Source organism: Siniperca chuatsi, linkage group LG12 (assembly GCF_020085105.1).
Source record: "Siniperca chuatsi isolate FFG_IHB_CAS linkage group LG12, ASM2008510v1, whole genome shotgun sequence".
In the NCBI taxonomy this organism is placed as follows: Eukaryota; Metazoa; Chordata; class Actinopteri; order Centrarchiformes; family Sinipercidae; genus Siniperca; species Siniperca chuatsi.
The window spans coordinates 9,659,630-9,681,382 of NC_058053.1; the positions used below are offsets into that span (position 1 = coordinate 9,659,630).

The 21,753-nt window shown below is 36.3% G+C and overlaps 5 protein-coding genes and 1 pseudogene across 5 annotated transcripts; all 6 read right to left on the bottom strand.

The window, feature by feature from the left end:
• Positions 1-4,462: 4,462 nt before the first annotated feature.
• LOC122885581 (olfactory receptor 142-like) lies at positions 4,463-5,740 on the bottom strand. Its single transcript, XM_044216849.1, has one exon. The coding sequence runs from the start codon at positions 5,643-5,645 to the stop codon at positions 4,728-4,730; it is 918 nt and encodes a 305-aa protein (XP_044072784.1). The 5' UTR covers positions 5,646-5,740; the 3' UTR covers positions 4,463-4,727.
• Positions 5,741-9,037: 3,297 nt separating this feature from the next.
• Positions 9,038-10,357, bottom strand: LOC122885963 (olfactory receptor 142-like). Its single transcript, XM_044217772.1, has one exon. The coding sequence runs from the start codon at positions 10,138-10,140 to the stop codon at positions 9,211-9,213; it is 930 nt and encodes a 309-aa protein (XP_044073707.1). The 5' UTR covers positions 10,141-10,357; the 3' UTR covers positions 9,038-9,210.
• A 1,345-nt stretch (positions 10,358-11,702) lies between these two features.
• On the bottom strand, positions 11,703-13,268 carry LOC122885999 (annotated as a pseudogene).
• A 512-nt stretch (positions 13,269-13,780) lies between these two features.
• Positions 13,781-15,669, bottom strand: LOC122885965 (olfactory receptor 142-like). The gene has a single exon (XM_044217774.1). The coding sequence runs from the start codon at positions 15,143-15,145 to the stop codon at positions 14,216-14,218; it is 930 nt and encodes a 309-aa protein (XP_044073709.1). The 5' UTR covers positions 15,146-15,669; the 3' UTR covers positions 13,781-14,215.
• Positions 15,670-16,929: 1,260 nt separating this feature from the next.
• On the bottom strand, positions 16,930-19,019 carry LOC122885962 (olfactory receptor 142-like). Its single transcript, XM_044217770.1, has one exon. The coding sequence runs from the start codon at positions 18,030-18,032 to the stop codon at positions 17,103-17,105; it is 930 nt and encodes a 309-aa protein (XP_044073705.1). The 5' UTR covers positions 18,033-19,019; the 3' UTR covers positions 16,930-17,102.
• Positions 19,020-19,816: 797 nt separating this feature from the next.
• On the bottom strand, positions 19,817-21,200 carry LOC122885966 (olfactory receptor 142-like). Its single transcript, XM_044217775.1, has one exon. The coding sequence runs from the start codon at positions 20,918-20,920 to the stop codon at positions 20,000-20,002; it is 921 nt and encodes a 306-aa protein (XP_044073710.1). The 5' UTR covers positions 20,921-21,200; the 3' UTR covers positions 19,817-19,999.
• Positions 21,201-21,753: the final 553 nt, after the last annotated feature.

Genomic DNA, 21,753 nt, shown 5'->3' on the forward strand with positions numbered 1-21,753 from the left:
ACAGACACGGAAAGGAATGCATTCAATTTACTGTAACTTTTAAAGTCTTAACACTATTGAGTATGAATAGTAGTTAAGTTAATTCTTGACCTTGGAAAACAACTAAACATTCTCAGTCCATTTGGTAGCTGTTCTGTAGCTTTCAATTGTATCACACAATATTCCTCATCAATCACTGTTTCCAAGGTCCAGAATGAACAATCTCGAGAACACAGATCCTTTGAAGTTAATTGGAAAATATTTAAATAAATCTTTATTTATTTAATAGTATTTAAAAAGCTTTATTTTTGCATTTGTAATAATGTGTTTAGCATAATTAGCATTTACAAGACCTGCATTATAGCAGTACTATGATATGATTACATATTTGGACTACTGCTGAATAATCTTGTCTGCTGCCAGGGGACAAACACTTTCTGAGCTGAGGATTGCCCCCCTGCGGTAGGACTGGCTGGAAAAGAGTTTGACAGGAAACACCATCCTCGTCCAACAGATGTTTGATATCAGCAGAGACCTGAAGATGTCTGATAGGAGATTGCATTCTTCACGATGGCCGTAGAGTTACTGTCATCAACAGCCCTGAAAGGTGGATCCACTGTTCTGTCCGAAACCCCAGCCTGGTGAACAACAACATGTCAGCCTGCACAGCCATGTGTCCACCAGGACCTTATGCCTTCCTTATGGTCATACCCATCAGCTCTCACCAAGGCAGGGAGTGGACAGTAGAGGGACCTCCTGAGCTGCTTAATAACACAGTGTGGAGAAACACAACAGTAATATTCACCAGGTGTAAGATCCTGAAAGGGGCGTCTGTAGAGGGCTACACTACAAGACGTAGGTTTCTCAAAGCCTTTTTGGAGAGTTGTGGACATAGATATCACCTTTTAGACACAAGCATTTGGGGAGAAGATGATACTCTGGTTGCAGAACTTTTGGAGAAGATTGATGCAGTGGTTGCAGGAAACATATAGGCAGGAGGAGTTGGTTATGTGACTACAAATGAGGATGTGTAGAAGAACTGAGAGTCAAAGAAAAGAGTTAGAAGAGAGGCCAATTCTGAGGCAAATTAATGTGCAGATGGCCAGAAGTACACTCAGATCTCTAAAGGGGAAGCATCACTTAAAGCGGTATAATCAATATTTTTACTGGATCAAATGACCATGTGTAATGTGAAAGGGGTCACTCATAATGATGAACCCACAGAGAATTATCACCTGACTGTAGTTCCCCTCGGCTTTACAGAGCTTTTTAGCTTCTTTCAGCTCATTGTTTTAGTTTTCTGGCCCACAAATGCACTGTTTTGGTTCACTCTCACTGCTCTCATAGTGTAGCTTTTGGCCATAGCAGGCATCTGTTTTCAACAGAAAAGCTTAAGAAAAAGAAGTGTCCAGCACCAAAAAGCTAACAGACAGTTTGTGACTAGCTGGTGAACATAGTGGAGCATTTAGCAGCTAAAAATCCAGAAATTTCCTTCAGGAGTTGTTGGAGATCAAAATCTGAACTAAACGGAGAGTGAATATTGACTTACAACTCCAAATGAATGCTCATGTTGCTTTGTATCTGCTGGATGTGTAAATAGGCAACTGTATGCTTACAAGTTTTTCCATATAAACTTAAAAGGTGGTCATACAGTATGTCAGTGTTGAGTTCACACACAGAGTTTGCTGCCCCCAAGTGGCCAAAAACTCATTTATTGCAGGTTTAAGTTAACATGGTAATGTTACAGTTGAATATGACCACTCTCACACTAAAATAATTTCATGGTTCTACCACGTTATATAAAATAAAAATGTTTCTTAGAACAAAGCTTTCCCCTTTTGAAAGAGTTTGGATACCCCTGACCTGTTCTAACGGATCCCTATGTCATTGTCATTTTTCAAAGTGCATCCAAACATGAGATTCCTCCAAAATAAAATGTATTCCTGAGAGCGAAATGATCTTGAGTCTGGTGTAGTTATTTAAATGATGAATATCCTCTGACTGACTGTTACCTTTTACGTAAATGTTGTTAACCTCAAAGTTACAGAACAGAAAAGGCTGGTAGTGTTGGACAATGGCATCACGTTACATGAGAAGGTGAGTGAAAATGGCATTTTTGCAAAAGAATTAATAAGCCCAAACAGATTAATTAAATCTTGGTTGAAAATTGCATTAGGTGAGGGGTGCAAAACAAGTTACCTCAGTAGCAGTTTAAAGGTTTAAATGCATTAAACTGATCCTATCGAATTCCTTAATTTTGGTAAGAGGAAGGAGCAGGTTTACACTCACTTCCGACTATCAGAATAAAATCAGCGTTCATATTAAATAACAGTGTTTAACTCAGTAAATTCATTTTACAACAAACACACAATAACCAGGTTACTGTACTGCATTTTTCCAGTTTTGCCTTTGGTCCCTCTGCGGGTCAGTTAAGTACTGCTGGGCCTCAGGATTCAGTCAGGCATAGTTGCATTCTCCCCGAGAATCCACTGTTGATCAGCGGTCTTGAAGCGCAGCGGAGCAGAGATGTAAGAGATCAAAGTGAGCCAGGACAAGAAGTTTACTCTTGTCTTAAAATCTTCTGTAAGAGGGGTGGGGTTGTTTGTGTCCAAGACGCGAAACTTCAGTCCACTCCTGCCATATCTTATCATAATTCTTTCTGATGGATTAATAAAGTTTAAATTTTAATTTTCCCATGTTAAAGCTTTGTCTTATCAGTTGTTGGAAGGCACCACACTCTTTTATGAATACAACGGGGTGTTGTCCACTTATAACCTAAGTAATTAACATACAGTGTTGATTAAATGTCATACATGATAGGCCTAATATATGTTATGACATCTACTATTATGACGACACACCATTCATAGGTTATACACACATATCTATAGCAGTAAATTAAATAGTAAAATAAAATCCCACAAATTAGATGTCCATATATTTCACATATTTCAGCAATCTTTGTATCTCATGAATGTCTTGTGTCTATCTGCTTGTCTTTCCTCTCAGAGGAGTGACAGGAGGTAGGGGGTCAGCAGACACATGCGCGCTTTGAGGGCCTGTGGAATTCAGCCTTTCACTTAAATTGCATCTTATTACCAGCCATGATAAATTAATTGTTACATAGATACATATTCACATTTTCTGTTTCATTAGCTATTCAGCACATCATAATATAGGAGATTGTGTAACATCCAGTAACCTTAGGCATGTTCAATTGATTAATATTAAGGTTAAGACAACAAGAGATCAGTTGAAAATATTCTTGGCAATATGTCATTAGAGTGGCAAGGACTCTACTGAAACTGTATCCCATATTATCACACGTGCTGTTCCAAATTATTATGGATGTCCTGAAAGAATAGTTTTGTTAATGCAGAAAATGGTAATCCATACTTTGTATGACATCATATTATTTATTTACATAAAGAACAGTTCTTGTTGACAGGGTCTAGTAGCATCAGCATGACAACATCAAGTTGCACCCTCTTCTTATATTGTCACTAAAATATACAGCTTCTTATTGAAAACTTTACTGTCAGTAAGTAATTATTTCACTGTGCAGTTACATAACATAGCAAGGTACAACAACGCATTTACTTTCTTAGGAGACTGACAAAAGTTGAACGTTTTGGAAAGTGTGTGTCCCATTGCATCTGGCGTAAAAGTAACACTGCATTTCAGAAAAAGAACATCATACCAACAGTAAAATATGGTGGTGGTAGTGTGATGGTCTGGTGCTGTTTTTTTGCCCAGTCTCTTTCTTATGGTGGAGTCATGAACACTGACCTTAACTGAGGCAAGTGAGGCCTGCAGTTCTTTGGATGTTGTTGTGGGGTCTCTGAAAGGCTGAAGAAGAACAAAATGAAGACTTTGGAGTGGCCTAGTCAAAGTCCTGACCTGAATCCTATTGAGATGCTGTGGCATGGCCTTAAAAAGGCAGTTCATGCTCGAAAACCCTCCAGTGTGGCTGAATTACAACAATTATGAAAAGATGAGTGGGCCAAAATTCCTCCACAGTGCTGTAAAAGACACATTGCAAGTTATCGCAAATGCTTGATTGCAGTTGTTAAGGGTGCTTGCTAAGGGTGGCCAAACCAGTTATTAGGTTTTTGGGAGAAATCACTTTTTCACACAGGGCCATGTAGGTTTGGATTTTGTTTTCCCTTAATAATAACAACCTTCACTTAAAAACTGCATTTGGTGTTTTCTTGTGTTATCTTTGACTAATATTTAAATTTGTTTGATCATCTGAAACATTTAAGTGTGACAAACATACAAAAAAATAAGAAATCAGGAAGGTGGCAAACACTTTTTCACACCACTGTATTATCCTATCCTTTGTTGTATATATTTTCTTGTTGTATATGTTGTATTTTGAATATTTTATATTTCACTAAGCCCAGTACTGTAGGGGGCAACAAAGCATTTCACTGCATAATGTAGAGATATGTTGAGAATGTGACAAATAAAAACTTGAAACTTGAAAACTTGAAACAATTTAATATGATGTAGAAAATATCAGGATGAGGATAAACATATGTAACATTGTTGGATGCTTTTTAACAAAAACTAAGTTAAAGTATTTAACAAAAGTTAAATGCTTAGGCAACATGTATTGAGGCATTCTGCAGACATATTCAGGTAAACCTTAATGCAGAGATTATGATATATAAAGCAAAAAGATTTGACTTTTGTTTGTCACATTAAATTCAATTAGAGAACTTAATGGAAAAGATTATTTTCTTTCAACGAAGTAAACCCAGAATTCGGTTTCGTATTTTGGTCATTTTAAATCCATATATCAGAGGATTCATAACAGGAGGAATAAGCAGAAATTCTATAGCGATGAAGTTTTGAAGGCTTTGAGGTAAATCTGTGGAGCCAAATCGCATATACATCAAATCAAAAACTATTACAACAAGGAATGTGATTAAGGAGACTAAATGGGGCACACATGTCTGCATAAACTTTACCCTGTCATCTTTAGACCTCACACAAGTTCTAATAAGATGCATATAAGTCCAAATTATGAAAAAGCCATGAGACACATAAATGAAAATGGTTGCATATGAAATAATATTACTTGAAACAGTATCAGTGTCAGAGCAAGCAAGTTTAACAATTATCCAGTTCACACAAAAGAGTTTCTGAATTTTTGAACCACATAACTTCATAGACGACGTTAGTAGAATACTGATGGAGAAAATACAGAAAGGTGTTAGCCAGGAGAAACATACCAGCTGAGAAAGCCTCCTCTTAGTCATGAAAGAGTGGTAGTGAAGTGGTCGACATATAGCCAGATATCTATCGTAGGCCATAACTGCTAGAATGGATAAATCACAGCAAGCAAATGAGTACATGATAAAAGCCTGTAAAAGGCATCCTTCATATGAGATTTCTTGAGAAGAAGACAATACATCTATGAGGAATTTGGGGTAGAAACCTGTGGTCCCATAAAGTCCATTAATACAAAAACTGCACAGTAAGATGTACATAGGTTCATGCAGGTTTTCATCTATGATAATGATCATGATGAGAGAGATATTTAAAAACAAAATCACACAGTAATAAAGTAAAGTGATTGAAAAGATAGCAATTCTGTTATTCATGGTCTCATTTATCCCTGAGAGAGTGAAAATTCTTACAAGAGAAACATTATCCATGATTAGAGAACAAATTTTCACAGTTTTAAAAATCTTCAAATTCTACCTGTCAGGTGTTACATCATATAGTAGGTGGCTTCAGAGTAAGAGGTTACACTGTGCAGTCTGTTCTGACTCTAGTTTCCTTCCACACCATCTATTAATAACAGCTTTGACTATGACAACACAACAGCTGGGAATTCAAACTCTGATCACTGGTCCAGTAACACTTGTGGAGAAGTAATTAAAACGACTATTTAAAAAAAAAGCATAAAAAAAATCAGTCTGATCATCTGTCAAAAAATCTGTAGTTACATTGTAAAGGCAAAATATGCATGCCATTAAGGCTGCAAACATTAATTATTTTCATAATAAACTATTTTACTGAATAAGGCATTGATTAGTTAAAGGTCCAGAGTGTAACATTTAGGAGGAGCTATTGGCAGAAATGGAATATAATATTTATAAGTATGTTTTAATTAGTGTATAATCACCTGAAAAATAGAATGGTTTAAGTAGCAGTGATCGCCGTTGAAGACAACAGTGAAGTTCAAAAACTACCACAAGAGGTGAGCAAGTTGGCTAACCGATCTGATCTGTCTGAACAGCAACAGGAGGAGCTAGGCACCCTTCTGCTGAAGTGGGAAAAAGTGTTCGCAAAACACGATGAGGATTTTGAACGAACAGAACTCATGCAGAACTGGATCCACACTGGAGATGTGGTGCCCATCCAAGAGAGGTATCAACCTTTGCCCCCTCTAATGTACAAGGAGATGAAAACCCTGCTGGTACATATGTTGGAGAAAGGAGTCATTAAAGAGAGCTGTATGCCATGTGCTGGACCCATTATCTTGATGAAAAAGAAGGATGGAAGTTGGAGGTTTTGTGTGGACTACAGGAAACTAAATGCTATAACTCAAAGATGCTTTCCCTCTGCCCAGGATTATTGAAACTCTGACCAGCCTTAGTATTACAATAGTGCAAGCAGAGTAGCAGGAAACACAAGGGACTGGATCCAAACGCAGACTCAGAGAGCAGGTAGAGCAGGTCAAGTACAGTGATTTAATGGCAAATGTAAAAAGGCAGTGTCAAATATGAAAACTTGGGCTGTGTTAGTAGGATTGATAGTTTGTGCTATGTACACCTTGTATGTAAGATGTTTGCCTCTGTACAAGTCTAACTAATGTAACATCTCAGGTCAGCAGCTGTTCTGCACCATAGACTGCAATCTCCAAAAACTCCATCAATAAAGTATTTCTGATTCTGATTCTGATTCTGAATCTAATTAACAGTTAGATACAAGAAAGTGGATATGATAATCCCATGGTGACATACAGAGGTGATTGGGGTTGACAAAGAGTGGGAAGGAATGTATGCACATGTGTTGGCAGGCCGGAGTCGGCACCCTGTTGAGATGAGTTGCTTGATCAATGCATGGGGGTGATTCACATTTCCTTACTGACCAGCCGCTCTGATCACACCTGAGAATAGAATGCAGCAGCCGGTGAAGATCAAGAGGAATGGGAAGTGTGAACTTAGGCATTTACATAGCATTGTGTACCAAGAGGACATATAACCAACCACTTTTGTATTGCTGCTTCAGACATAGCAGGGAGATCGCCTGGAGAGGTCTCTGTGCTGTGTCTCCAGATGTATATCTGTATTTGTCTGTATTGTTAGATTGTTTGTAATGTTTGTAATAATTGTGAGGATTATAAATACTAGTTAAAAGACAATTGTAGGTCTCGTGTGGATCCCTTCTCATCAACCAACTCAGAGAGAGGTTTTTCTGACCTCGACAGCAGGCAGAGACCAAAACCAGGAGGCAGTCCAGACACAGGCAAACAAATATGTTAGGGAGCAGGCAGAAAATCCAAAGTCCATAAAACAGGCAAGGTCCAAGAAATCAGTCCAAAACACAAGGAATACTAGGAAAAGGGCTGGAACGCAAGACACAGAAGCCAAGACTGTGGTAGTTTGCCACCTTATCTTCTCCAGCCCTGTGTTCTCTGTTGTTTTCCCCTTTTCCACTCCGCTCCGAAGATCTTCCCCTTTCCCTCTTTACCAGTGCTCATTAATAAAGAGTGACTTACTTCCTCTACTTCTCAAGTGTTCTGCATCTGAGGGTTCAACCTTAAGATCGTACTACATGACAGAACGATCTGGCCACCATGAACCCAGCAGATGCCAACCCGGAAGCAGTATCCTACCATCAAGCGCTGACCAACCAAGGCATTCTTCTTGGACAGCATGAACGGCTAATCCGGGCGCTAACAGACAGCAACCAGGCCATGGTCACCCAGATCACCCAGTTAACCCACCAGGTCTCCAGACTTACCACTCAACACTCAGCTCCGGTAACGTTAACACCACCAGTCACACCAGCTCCTACCCTGTCATCTCCACCCCTCCGGGATTCCCATGCTTCGGACCCGAGCCCCTTCTCCAGAGAGGTTACCGGATGTCTGGGTTTCTTGTTGCAATTGCAACAAGAAAAATAATCTATTATTTCTACCGTCTACCTCGACGACATCCTCATCTTCTCCCGAGACCCAGCCAAATAAACTTCTACTCAGGTTGAAGTTGGGTGGAGTATTACAGCTTCACAAACCAATAAAAATACATTTCCACACAAACAGGTGCAAAACAACTACTAGGAGGGACAGAGAGATGTCAGTCTGTCACAGTCTTTACAAACCCACATGGTCTTGAGAAGGAGTCTAATTAAGCAATAAAGTAAAAACACTGTGGGTAAAACATTGGTCTATACAGCCTTTAATTATAAGATACTCCACTCGTAATTGCTAAGTTTTAATTATAATGTATGATGTAGAAATCATACTTTACGTAAATCTAGTTTTCTTTAGTACATTTATGAATAAGCCACAAATATTTTATATCAAGCTCAATAGGCCTTTCTCAATAGAAGACATTTTGACATGTCACAGTAGGAAAAGCAGAGGTGTAAATAATAAAATTTATAATGGCTAAATTCCATTATAGACTTAAATTCCATTTAATATAGACTTAATTTTAGTATATATTTTAAATTAGATTATTTTTTAACATAACAGTAAGTGTACAATGCAATGCTTTGTGGTGATAAATGAAATATTTACCCCTTTCACGATAATGCACAAGAACAAGAAAGCTCCATTTCAGAGAGTTAAGTTTATAAGTGAACAGGTTATGCAACACAAATCTTTTGGTCGGGTTAATTCAGGTACATAGTTAAAGTGTATAAGTATGTGTGTTATACTGTTTTATATGATATAAACAATATCAGAATGAGGAGCTGGGACATTACAATGAGGAAGGAGAATGTGCTCTTTTTTAACAAAGCTTTTGACCATTGAAATGTCTGTACAAATCCTGGTTTACAAAACTCAAATGCATGACGTGCAGGAGCCAAATGGAAAATAAAAACGTCAATTTATTCATACATGTCACATGAAGCATAACAGAAATACGCTTAACAAAGTAAATACAAAATGTTAAGTTGTTGGTCATCATGATATATCCTTAATCAAAAACACTGGATTTTGTCACATTAAATTGAATTAAAGATTAAACTTAATGGAAGAGGTCATTTTCTTTCAACATAAACTAAACCCAGAATTCGGTTTCGTATTTTGGTCATTTTAAATCCATATATCAGAGGATTCATAACAGGAGGAATAAGCAGAAATTCTATAGCGATGAAGTTTTGAAGGCTTTGAGGTAAATCTGTGGAGCCAAATCGCATATACATCAAATCAAAAACTATTACAACAAGGAATGTGATTAAGGAGACTAAATGGGGCACACATGTCTGCATAAACTTTACCCTGTCATCTTTAGACCTCACACAAGTTCTAATAAGATGCATATAAGTCCAAATTATGAAAAAGCCATGAGACACATAAATGAAAATGGTTGCATATGAAATAATATTACTTGAAACAGTATCAGTGTCAGAGCAAGCAAATTTAACAATTATCCAGTTCACACAAAAGAGTTTCTGAATATTTGTACCACATAACTTTAGTCTTGACGTGAGCACAATATTGATGGAGACAATACAGAAAGGTGTTAGCCAGGAGAAACATACCAGCTGAGAAAGCCTCCTCTTAGTCATGAAAGAGTGGTAGTGCAGTGGTCGACATATAGCCAGATATCTATCGTAGGCCATAACTGCTAGAATGGATAAATCACAGCAAGCAAATGAGTGCACGATAAAAGCCTGTAAAAGGCATCCTTCATATGAGATTTCTTGAGAAGAAGACAATACATCTATGAGGAATTTGGGGTAGAAACCTGTGGTCCCATAAAGTCCATTAATACAAAAACTGCACAGTAAGATGTACATAGGTTCATGCAGGTTTTCATCTATGATAATGATCATCATGAGAGAGATATTTAAAAACAAAATCACACAGTAATAAAGTAAAGTGATTGAAAAGATTGCGATTCTGTTATTCATGGTCTCATTTATCCCTGAGAGAGTGAAAATTCTTACAAGAGAAACATTATCCATGATTAGAGAACAAATTTTCACAGTTTTCAAATCTTCAAATTCTACCTGTCAGGTGTTACAACATACAGTAGGTGGCTTCAGAGTAAGAGGTTACACTGTGCAGTCTGTTCTGACTCTAGTTTCCTTCCACACCATCTATTAATAACAGCTTTGACTACGACAACACAACAGCTGGGAATTCAGTTGGTCCAGTAACACTTGTGGAGAAGTAATCAAAACAACCAGCAGATTAATTGAATTTATTTGAAGAAATAACATAATTTAAACATATGACCTAATTATTAAAGAATCTGATGTTTAAAAGTGCAAATCTTAACCATTGCAGTGGCAGCAAACAGTCTTATAAATTAAATATTAGTCTTATAAATTCTGTAATGGCCTTATGTAACAATACCAACAGAAGATATTGCCCTTCCGATAGGGGTGTCAGATCACAAAATGCTCCTATGTGTTGTATTGGAAGACAATGATAAACAATGTATTGTGTCATTTAGATTAGAGAATGTATGGAATATAGCATATAGGCCTGTCTGGTTTGCAAGTTCTTTATATGAACAACGCTTCTTCAGGATGACTTATGTCTATGAAACCTGCTGTTTACTGTTTCAGTACTGTTTATTGTACAGTTTATTGTACTCCACCCTGGATCAGATAGAATTAAAAAAGTTAGTAGGCTAAAAAGATGACAAACACTCTGAATCTTTTCTAACAGACAGAAAGCAGGCACATAAAATACACATTTTTATGCTCAACTCAAAAAGCAGCTGGTTGGTTGGAAATTCTGGATAAAGAAGCACATGATTAGATATTACTATGCTGTGTAATGCAATGTGATTGATGAAGAGTAAATTAAATGTCCATGTAAAAATCAAATACAGGTGAAAAACCACAACAACAACAACAACAACAAAAAAACAATAAAGACAATATTGTAACTCACCAAAACCTCCAAATCTCTGGCACTTAACCAAACTAATTGCAGTTTACAAAAGCTTGAAAGTAGCATTGAATGTCAAATGCTAGTATTCTATACCAGTAATCTAGTATTGTTTGCTGCAATACACTCAACAGAGATTTAAAGATTCTTGACTTTCCATTTTCCTGTATGGAGTCTACTGGTGCACATTTTTGCAGGGAGATGCTTTAGATAAATGTATAACTAAAACAATAATGATTGCCTGATAACATCTCATTTCCAAACGAATCACAGCGATCAAGCCTTAACAATACAGTTGTTTTTTTCAGTTTGTTGGCATATTAGATGTCATGTCAATATGTACTGAAAGTAATGGGATAGGGCAAAGGTTAAAGCACATATGTAGAAGTTGCACAGATAGAGAGGCCTTTGGTATAATGTATTTGAAAAAATCGGGACACAAAAGAGAAAAACATTTTAATAATGAAGTAATAGCCATCATGACATGTATGCCATGTATGACATGACATAGCTCTTAGACATGGTCAAATCAGACATAAACATGAATTTGCAGGGAATAAGTAAGGTTGTATGTATGTATTGTGTAATCACTATATATATATATATATATATATTTGGAAACACTTGTTCAAGCAGTGATGAGTTGAGAGCTGGAACTCTCCTTGGCTAGACACTTTTTTTCTGTTCTTGAATAAAACCAAGAATTCTGTTTCTGTCACGGATACGCCAGGCTCCACAACCCTACATACACAACGTACTCCCTCACCAGAACACTAATCAGAATCACCTGTCACTAATCACACACCTGAGTTCCATCTGCACTTCATAACCCCCAGTATATAAACACCTCAGTCACTTCAGTCAGTGTCTGGTCTCGTTCGAAATAGGACAGAGTGCTGCATCCAACTATCACAACGTCTCGGACTCCTACCTTGCATCTACTAGCGTCTTCCCTTCTCCTGAGCTCCCGATTCCTGTCCCGTGTGTCTCCGGTCTCCAGTTTTCTGATTCCACAACCCCCGATCTTCACCTTGGCTAGCCAAAGGACGGTATCAGTACCATCAACTCTCTGTTAACATCGTGTTTAATAAAAACTACCTGTATCTCATCTTGGTGTCTTCGGTCTACTCTGTCCGTAACAGTTTCGAATTTTGGTCAGTTTTAGCCCATATACTAGAGGATTCATAACTGGAGGAATTAAAAGAAATTCTATTGCCATGAAGTTCTGAAGGCTCTGTGATAACATTCTCGAGCCAAATCGTGTGTACATTAAATCAAAAAGCACAGCAAAGCTAAAGTTGAATAAAGAGACTAAATGTGGCACACATGTTTGCATAAACTTCTTCCTGCTCTGTTTGGATCTTTGGCATGATCTGACCAGATACATATAAGACACAAATAAATGAAAAAAAAATGGACAATGTAAATAGCAATGTTGAAATATGCAATACTAGTATTTGCTATAGAGGTAGAGCAAGCTAGTTTACCAATTAGTGCGTTTGAACAGTAAAGTTTAGGGATGTGTGAGCCACATAACTTCAATTGGAAAAAAATCGTCATTGTGTTATTGAACATGCAAAAAAGAGGTAAGAGCCAAGAGAAGGCCACTAACAGATATTCTTTGCATCATCATAAGAGTGGTACATTAGTGGTTGACATATAGCTACATATCTGTCATAGGCCATAATGGAGAGCTTCTAGTCTTTGCATAAAGGTAAGGTGGACATCTCACTCTATATTTAGGCCAGATGTAGGATAACAGATTAGATGAAGGTGAAAAATGGAGAGTATCCACACACTGGATAAAAGCTCCCAAAACTTTAATGGACTGAAAAATAAGGATCGTTTTGACCCTACCAGGTCCTAATTAGGCAAATGCTTCCAGGTGTTCCTTCATGATGCTAGCTACAGTATATAAAATTAATATTTACCAGTTAGAAAGTAAGACAAGGCTTTTTGTAAATTATACTCTTGTTTTGTTTTCATTAACAGTGCCCTCTACAGAGAGGTGACAGAAGCAGATAAAGATTGAGCTTCTTTGTTAAATTGGTATTAAAGGTCCAGTATGTAGGATTTAGTGTCATCTAGTGGTGAAATTGCAGTTTTCAACCATTTGAATAACACTCGCCTCACCCTCCCGTTCCAAACATGTAGGAGGCCACAAAACTCGCAAAAAGGCGAAAGGCCCCATCAGTGTTTGGTTTGTCCGTTCTGGGCTACTGTAGAAACATGGCGGTGTAACATGGTGACCTCTGTGAAAGGGGACCCGCTCCCCCTGTAGATAAAAACGGCTTATTCTAAGGTAATGAAAACACAACGATTCTTATTTTCAGGCAATTATACACTAATGAAAATATACTTATGTATATTATATTCCATTTCTGCCAATAGATCCTCCTAAATGTTACATACTGGACCTTTAAAGCAGGAGCAGTAGGTGGATCTTTATGACTGAAATATTAAGAAACCAATTCTTACTTACTTTGTCTCCAAAAGTTTATTCTGTCTCTGTAGATTTTGTTAAACTTGGAAATATGTTTTTGCAGATTTTAAAACTAATATTCAGTTTAATATAGACTTAATTTTACTATATATTTTAAATTAGATTATTTTTTAACATAACAGTAAGTGTACAATGCAATGCTTTGTGGTGATAAATGAAATATTTACCCCTTTCAGGATAATGCACAAGAACAAGAAAGCTCCATTTCAGAGAGTTAAGTTTATAAGTGAACAGGTTATGCAACACAAATCTTCTGGTCGGGCTAATTCAGGTACATAGCTAAAGTGTATAAGTATGTGTGTTATACTGTTTTATATGATATACAAAATATCAGAATGAGGAGCTGGGACATTACAATGAGGAAGGAGAATGTGGTCTTTTTTAACAAAGCTTTTGACCATTGAAATGTCTGTACAAATTCCTGGTTTACAAAACTCAAATGCATGACGTGCAGGAGCCAAATGGAAAATAAAAACGTCAATTTATTCATACATGTCACATGAAGCATAACAGAAATACGCTTAACAAAGTAAATACAAAATGTTAAGTTGTTGGTCATCATGATATATCCTTAATCAAAAACACTGGATTTTGTCACATTAAATTGAATTAAAGATTAAACTTAATGGAAGAGGTCATTTTCTTTCAACATAAACTAAACCCAGAATTCGGTTTCGTATTTTGGTCATTTTAAATCCATATATCAGAGGATTCATAACAGGAGGAATAAGCAGAAATTCTATAGCGATGAAGTTTTGAAGGCTTTGAGGTAAATCTGTGGAGCCAAATCGCATATACATCAAATCAAAAAGTACTGCAACTACGAAAGTGACTAATGAGGTTAAATGGGGCACACATGTCTGCATAAACTTTGCCCTGTCATCTTTAGACCTCACACAAGTTCTAATAAGATGCATATAAGTCCAAATTATGAAAAAGCCATGAGAGAGATACATGAAAATTACAATATATGCAGCTACATTGTTTGAAGAAGTGTCTGTTTCAGGGCAAGCAAGTTTAACAATTATCCAGTTTGCACAAAACAGTCTACGAATATTTGTACCACATAACTTTAGTCTTGACGTGAGCACAATATTGATGGAGAAAATACAGAAGGGTGTTAGCCAGGAGAAACATACCAGCTGAGAAAGCCTCCTATTAGTCATGAAAGAGTGGTAGTGCAGTGGTCGACATATAGCCAGATATCTATCGTAGGCCATAACTGCTAGAATGGATAAATCACAGCAAATAAATGAGTGCACGATAAAAGCCTGTAAAAGGCATCCTTCATATGAGATTTCTTGAGAAGAAGACAATACATCTATGAGGAATTTGGGGTAGAAACCTGTGGTCCCATAAAGTCCATTAATACAAAAACTGCACAGTAAGATGTACATAGGTTCATGCAGGTTTTCATCTATGATAATGATCATCATGAGAGAGATATTTAAAAACAAAATCACACAGTAATAAAGTAAAGTGATTGAAAAGATAGCGATTCTGTTATTCATGGTCTCATTTATCCCTGAGAGAGTGAAAATTCTTACAAGAGAAACATTATCCATGATTAGAGAACAAATTTTCACAGTTTTCAAATCTTCAAATTCTACCTGTCAGGTGTTACAACATACAGTAGGTGGCTTCAGAGTAAGAGGTTACACTGTGCAGTCTGTTCTGACTCTAGTTTCCTTCCACACCATCTATTAATAACAGCTTTGACTACGACAACACAACAGCTGGGAATTCAGTTGGTCCAGTAACACTTGTGGAGAAGTAATCAAAACAACCAGCAGATTAATTTGTCCAGCACAAAAATTACAATAGAAATATTATCCATTATCAACACATTTTCACTCGTCTCTTCAAATTCTACTTCCCCAGTATCACAACACAAATGGTTACAGAGTAAGGAGTTGCACTATGCTGAAGCTACTTCCCCAACAAAGTCTGTTCTCACTATTAGTAACAGCTACTTAGTTTGACCAGCATCATAAATATGTGTGTGCACATTATGTCTATATGCTTCTTTAAACAATACAAAACAACCTTTTGTTACAGGTGTGATACAACAAGTGTACATTTGAATATGAATGTGCCTGAATTCTGCATCTCCTCCTACCCCTGTGGAACTGGAGCAGGGGCTGATAATTTAGCAGAGGGCAGACTTGATATAAACATGTAAAAGATGGAAAGTAAAATAACTGATTAAATATGTACTATCGTGGCCCAAAGTGGTAAAGCACTACATATGAAATTGGATTATTTCTGAGAGTAAGAGCGATATAAAGGTGCTAAATTTGTGAAGAGACACCAAGCCACACTCCTCTGTGCCTGTATGGATGAATGGATCATTATCATGCCACCGGTATCAGTGGGCATGGAAAATATTGAATTTATTTGAAGAAATAACATAATTTAAACATATGACCTAATTATTAAGGAATCTGATGTTTAAAAGTGCAAACCTTAACCATTGCAGTGGCAGCAAACAGTCTTATAAATTAAATATTAGTCTTATAAATTCTATAATGGCCTTATGTAACAATACCAACAGAAGATATTGCCCTGCCGAGAGGGGTGTCAGATCACAAAATGCTCCTATGTGTTGTATTGGAAGACAATGATAAACAATGTATTGTGTCATTTAGATTAGAGAATGTATGGAATATAGCATATAGGCCTGTCTGGTTTGCAAATTCTTTATATGAACAACGCTTCTTCAGGATGACTTATGTCTATGAAATCTGCTGTTTACTGTTTCAGTACTGTTTATTGTACAGTTTATTGTACTCCACACTGGATCAGATAGAATAAAAAAAATTAGTAGGCTAAAAAGATGACAAACACTTTTCTTTTCTAATTATCTTTATCTCCAAAAAGTTTATTTCGTCTCTGTAGATTTTGTTAAACTTGGAAATATGTTTTTGCAGATTTTAAAACTAATATTCAGTTTAATATAGACTTAATTTTACTATATATTTTAAATTAGATTATTTTTTAACATAACAGTAAGTGTACAATGCAATGCTATGTGGTGATAAATGAAATATTTACCCCTTTCAGGATAATGCACAAGAACAAGAAAGCTCCATTTCAGAGAGTTAAGTTTATAAGTGAACAGGTTATGCAACACAAATCTTTTGGTCGGGTTAATTCAGGTACATAGTTAAAGTGTATCAGTATGTGTGTTATACTGTTTTATATGATATACAAAATATCAGAATGAGGAGCTGGGACATTACAATGAGGAAGGAGAATGTGCTCTTTTTTAACAAAGCTTTTGACCATTGAAATGTCTGTACAAATTCCTGGTTTACAAAACTCAAATGCATGACGTGCAGGAGCCAAATGGAAAATAAAAACGTCAATTTATTCATACATGTCACATGAAGCATAACAGAAATACGCTTAACAAAGTAAATACAAAATGTTAAGTTGTTGGTCATCATGATATATCCTTAATCAAAAACACTGGATTTTGTCACATTAAATTGAATTAAAGATTAAACTTAATGGAAGAGGTCATTTTCTTTCAACATAAACTAAACCCAGAATTCGGTTTCGTATTTTGGTCATTTTAAATCCATATATCAGAGGATTCATAACAGGAGGAATAAGCAGAAATTCTATAGCGATGAAGTTTTGAAGGCTTTGAGGTAAATCTGTGGAGCCAAATCGCATATACATTAAATCAAAAAGTACTGCAACTACGAAAGTGACTAATGAGGTTAAATGGGGCACACATGTCTGCATAAACTTTACCCTGTCATCTTTAGACCTCACACAAGTTCTAATAAGATGCATATAAGTCCAAATTATGAAAAAGCCATGAGAGAGATACATGAAAATTACAATATATGCAGCTACATTGTTTGAAGAAGTGTCAGTTTCAGGGCAAGCAAGTTTAACAATTATCCAGTTTGCACAAAACAGTCTACGAATATTTGTACCACATAACTTTAGTCTTGACGTGAGCACAATATTGATGGAGACAATACAGAAAGGTGTTAGCCAGGAGAAACATACCAGCTGAGAAAGCCTCCTCTTAGTCATGAAAGAGTGGTAGTGCAGTGGTCGACATATAGCCAGATATCTATCGTAGGCCATAACTGCTAGAATGGATAAATCACAGCAAACAAATGAGTGCACAATAAAAGCCTGTAAAAGGCATCCTTCATATGAGATTTCTTGAGAAGAAGACAATACATCTATGAGGAATTTGGGGTAGAAACCTGTGGTCCCATAAAGTCCATTAATACAAAAACTGCACAGTAAGATGTACATAGGTTCATGCAGGTTTTCATCTATGATAATGATCATGATGAGAGAGATATTTAATAACAAAATCACACAGTAATAAAGTAAAGTGATTGAAAAGATAGCAATACTGTTATTCATGGTCTCATTTATCCCTGAGAGAGTGAAAATTCTTACAAGAGAAACATTATCCATGATTAGAGAACAAATTTTCACAGTTTTCAAATCTTCAAATTCTACCTGTCAGGTGTTACAACATACAGTAGGTGGCTTCAGAGTAAGAGGTTACACTGTGCAGTCTGTTCTGACTCTAGTTTCCTTCCACACCATCTATTAATAACAGCTTTGACTACGACAACACAACAGCTGGGAATTCAGTTGGTCCAGTAACACTTGTGGAGAAGTAATCAAAACAACCAGCAGATTAATTTGTCCAGCACAAAAATTACAATAGAAATATTATCCATTATCAACACATTTTCACTCGTCTCTTCAAATTCTACTTCCCCAGTATCACAACACAAATGGTTACAGAGTAAGGAGTTGCACTATGCTGAAGCTACTTCCCCAACAAAGTCTGTTCTCACTATTAGTAACAGCTACTTAGTTTGACCAGCATCATAAATATGTGTGTGCACATTATGTCTATATGCTTCTTTAAACAATACAAAACAACCTTTTGTTACAGGTGTGATACAACAAGTGTACATTTGAATATGAATGTGCCTGAATTCTGCATCTCCTCCTACCTCCTGTGGAACTGGAGCAGGGGCTGATAATTTAGCAGAGGGCAGACTTGATATAAACATGTAAAAGATGGAAAGTAAAATAACTGATTAAATATGTACTATCGTGGCCCAAAGTGGTAAAGCACTACATATGAAATTGGATTATTTCTGAGAGTAAGAGCGATATAAAGGTGCTAAATTTGTGAAGAGACACCAAGCCACACTCCTCTGTGCCTGTATGGATGAATGGATCATTATCATGCCACCGGTATCAGTGGGCATGAAAAATATTGAATTTATTTGAAGAAATAACATAATTTAAACATATGACCTAATTATTAAGGAATCTGATGTTTAAAAATCCAAACCTTAACCATTGCAGTGGCAGCAAACAGTCTTATAAATTAAATATTAGTCTTATAAATTCTGTAATGGCCTTATATAACAATACCAACAGAAGATATTGCCCTTCTGATAGGGGTGTCAGATCACAAAATGCTCCTGTGTTGTATTGGAAGACAATGATAAACAATGTATTGTGTCATTTAGATTAGAGAATGTATGGAATATAGCATATAGGCCTGTCTGGTTTGCAAGTTCTTTATATGAACAACGCTTCTTCAGGATGACTTATGTCTATGAAATCTGCTGTTTACTGTTTCAGTACTGTTTATTGTACAGTTTATTGTACTCCACCCTGGATCAGATAGAATAAAAAAAATTTAGTAGGCTAAAAAGATGACAGACACTTTTCTTTTCTAATTCTCTTTATCTCCAAAAAGTTTATTTCGTCTCTGTAGATTTTGTTAAACTTGGAAATATGTTTTTGCAGATTTTAAAACTAATATTCCGTTTAATATAGACTTAATTTTAGTATATATTTTAAATTAGATTATTTTTTAACATAACAGTAAGTGTACAATGCAATGCTTTGTGGTGATAAATGAAATATTTACCCCTTTCAGGATAATGCACAAGAACAAGAAAGCTCCATTTCAGAGAGTTAAGTTTATAAGTGAACAGGTTATGCAACACAAATCTTCTGGTCGGGTTAATTCAGGTACATAGTTAAAGTGTATCAGTATGTGTGTTATACTGTTTTATATGATATAAACAATATCAGAATGAGGAGCTGGGACATTACAATGAGGAAGGAGAATGTGCTCTTTTTTAACAAAGCTTTTGACCATTGAAATGTCTGTACAAATTCCTGGTTTACAAAACTCAAATGCATGACGTGCAGGAGCCAAATGGAAAATAAAAACGTCAATTTATTCATACATGTCACATGAAGCATAACAGAAATACGCTTAACAAAGTAAATACAAAATGTTAAGTTGTTGGTCATCATGATATATCCTTAATCAAAAACACTGGATTTTGTCACATTAAATTGAATTAAAGATTAAACTTAATGGAAGAGGTCATTTTCTTTCAACATAAACTAAACCCAGAATTCGGTTTCAGTATTTTGGTCATTTTAAATCCATATATCAGAGGATTCATAACAGGAGGAATAAGCAGAAATTCTATAGCGATGAAGTTTTGAAGGCTTTGAGGTAAATCTGTGGAGCCAAATCGCATATACATCAAATCAAAAAGTACTGCAACTACGAAAGTGACTAATGAGGTTAAATGGGGCACACATGTCTGCATAAACTTTACCCTGTCATCTTTAGACCTCACACAAGTTCTAATAAGATGCATATAAGTCCAAATTATGAAAAAGCCATGAGAGAGATACATGAAAATTCCAATATATGCAACTACACTGTTTGAAGAAGTGTCAGTTTCAGGGCAAGCAAGTTTAACAATTATCCAGTTTGCACAAAACAGTCTACGAATATTTGTACCACATAACTTTAGTCTTGACGTGAGCACAATATTGATGGAGAAAATACAGAAAGGTGTTAGCCAGGAGAAACATACCAGCTGAGAAAGCCTCCTCTTAGTCATGAAAGAGTGGTAGTGCAGTGGTCGACATATAGCCAGATATCTATCGTAGGCCATAACTGCTAGAATGGATAAATCACAGCAAACAAATGAGTGCACGATAAAAGCCTGTAAAAGGCATCCTTCATATGAGATTTCTTGAGAAGAAGACAATACATCTATGAGGAATTTGGGGTAGAAACCTGTGGTCCCATAAAGTCCATTAATACAAAAACTGCACAGTAAGATGTACATAGGTTCATGCAGGTTTTCATCTATGATAATGATCATGATGAGAGAGATATTTAATAACAAAATCACACAGTAATAAAGTAAAGTGACTGAAAAGATAGCGATTCTGTTATTCATGGTCTCATTTATCCCTGAGAGAGTGAAAATTCTTACAAGAGAAACATTATCCATGATTAGAGAACAAATTTTCACAGTTTTCAAATCTTCAAATTCTACCTGTCAGGTGTTACAACATACAGTAGGTGGCTTCAGAGTAAGAGGTTACACTGTGCAGTCTGTTCTGACTCTAGTTTCCTTCCACACCATCTATTAATAACAGCTTTGACTACGACAACACAACAGCTGGGAATTCAGTTGGTCCAGTAACACTTGTGGAGAAGTAATCAAAACAACCAGCAGATTAATTTGTCCAGCACAAAAATTACAATAGAAATATTATCCATTATCAACACATTTTCACTTGTCTCTTCAAATTCTACTTCCCCAGTATCACAACACAAATGGTTACAGAGTAAGGAGTTGCACTATGCTGAAGCTACTTCCCCAACAAAGTCTGTTCTCACTATTAGTAACAGCTAATTAGTTTGACCAGCATCATAAATATGTGTGTGCACATTATGTCTATATGCTTCTTTAAACAATACAAAACAACCTTTTGTTACAGGTGTGATACAACAAGTGTACAATTGAATATGAATGTGCCTGAATTCTGCATCTCCTCCTACCTCCTGTGGAACTGGAGCAGGGGCTGATAATTTAGCAGAGGGCAGACTTGATATAAACATGTAAAAGATGGAAAGTAAAATAACTGATTAAATATGTACTATCGTGGCCCAAAGTGGTAAAGCACTACATATGAAATTGGATTATTTCTGAGAGTAAGAGCGATATAAAGGTGCTAAATTTGTGAAGAGACACCAAGCCACACTCCTCTGTGCCTGTATGGATGAATGGATCATTATCATGCCACCGGTATCAGTGGGCATGGAAAATATTGAATTTAT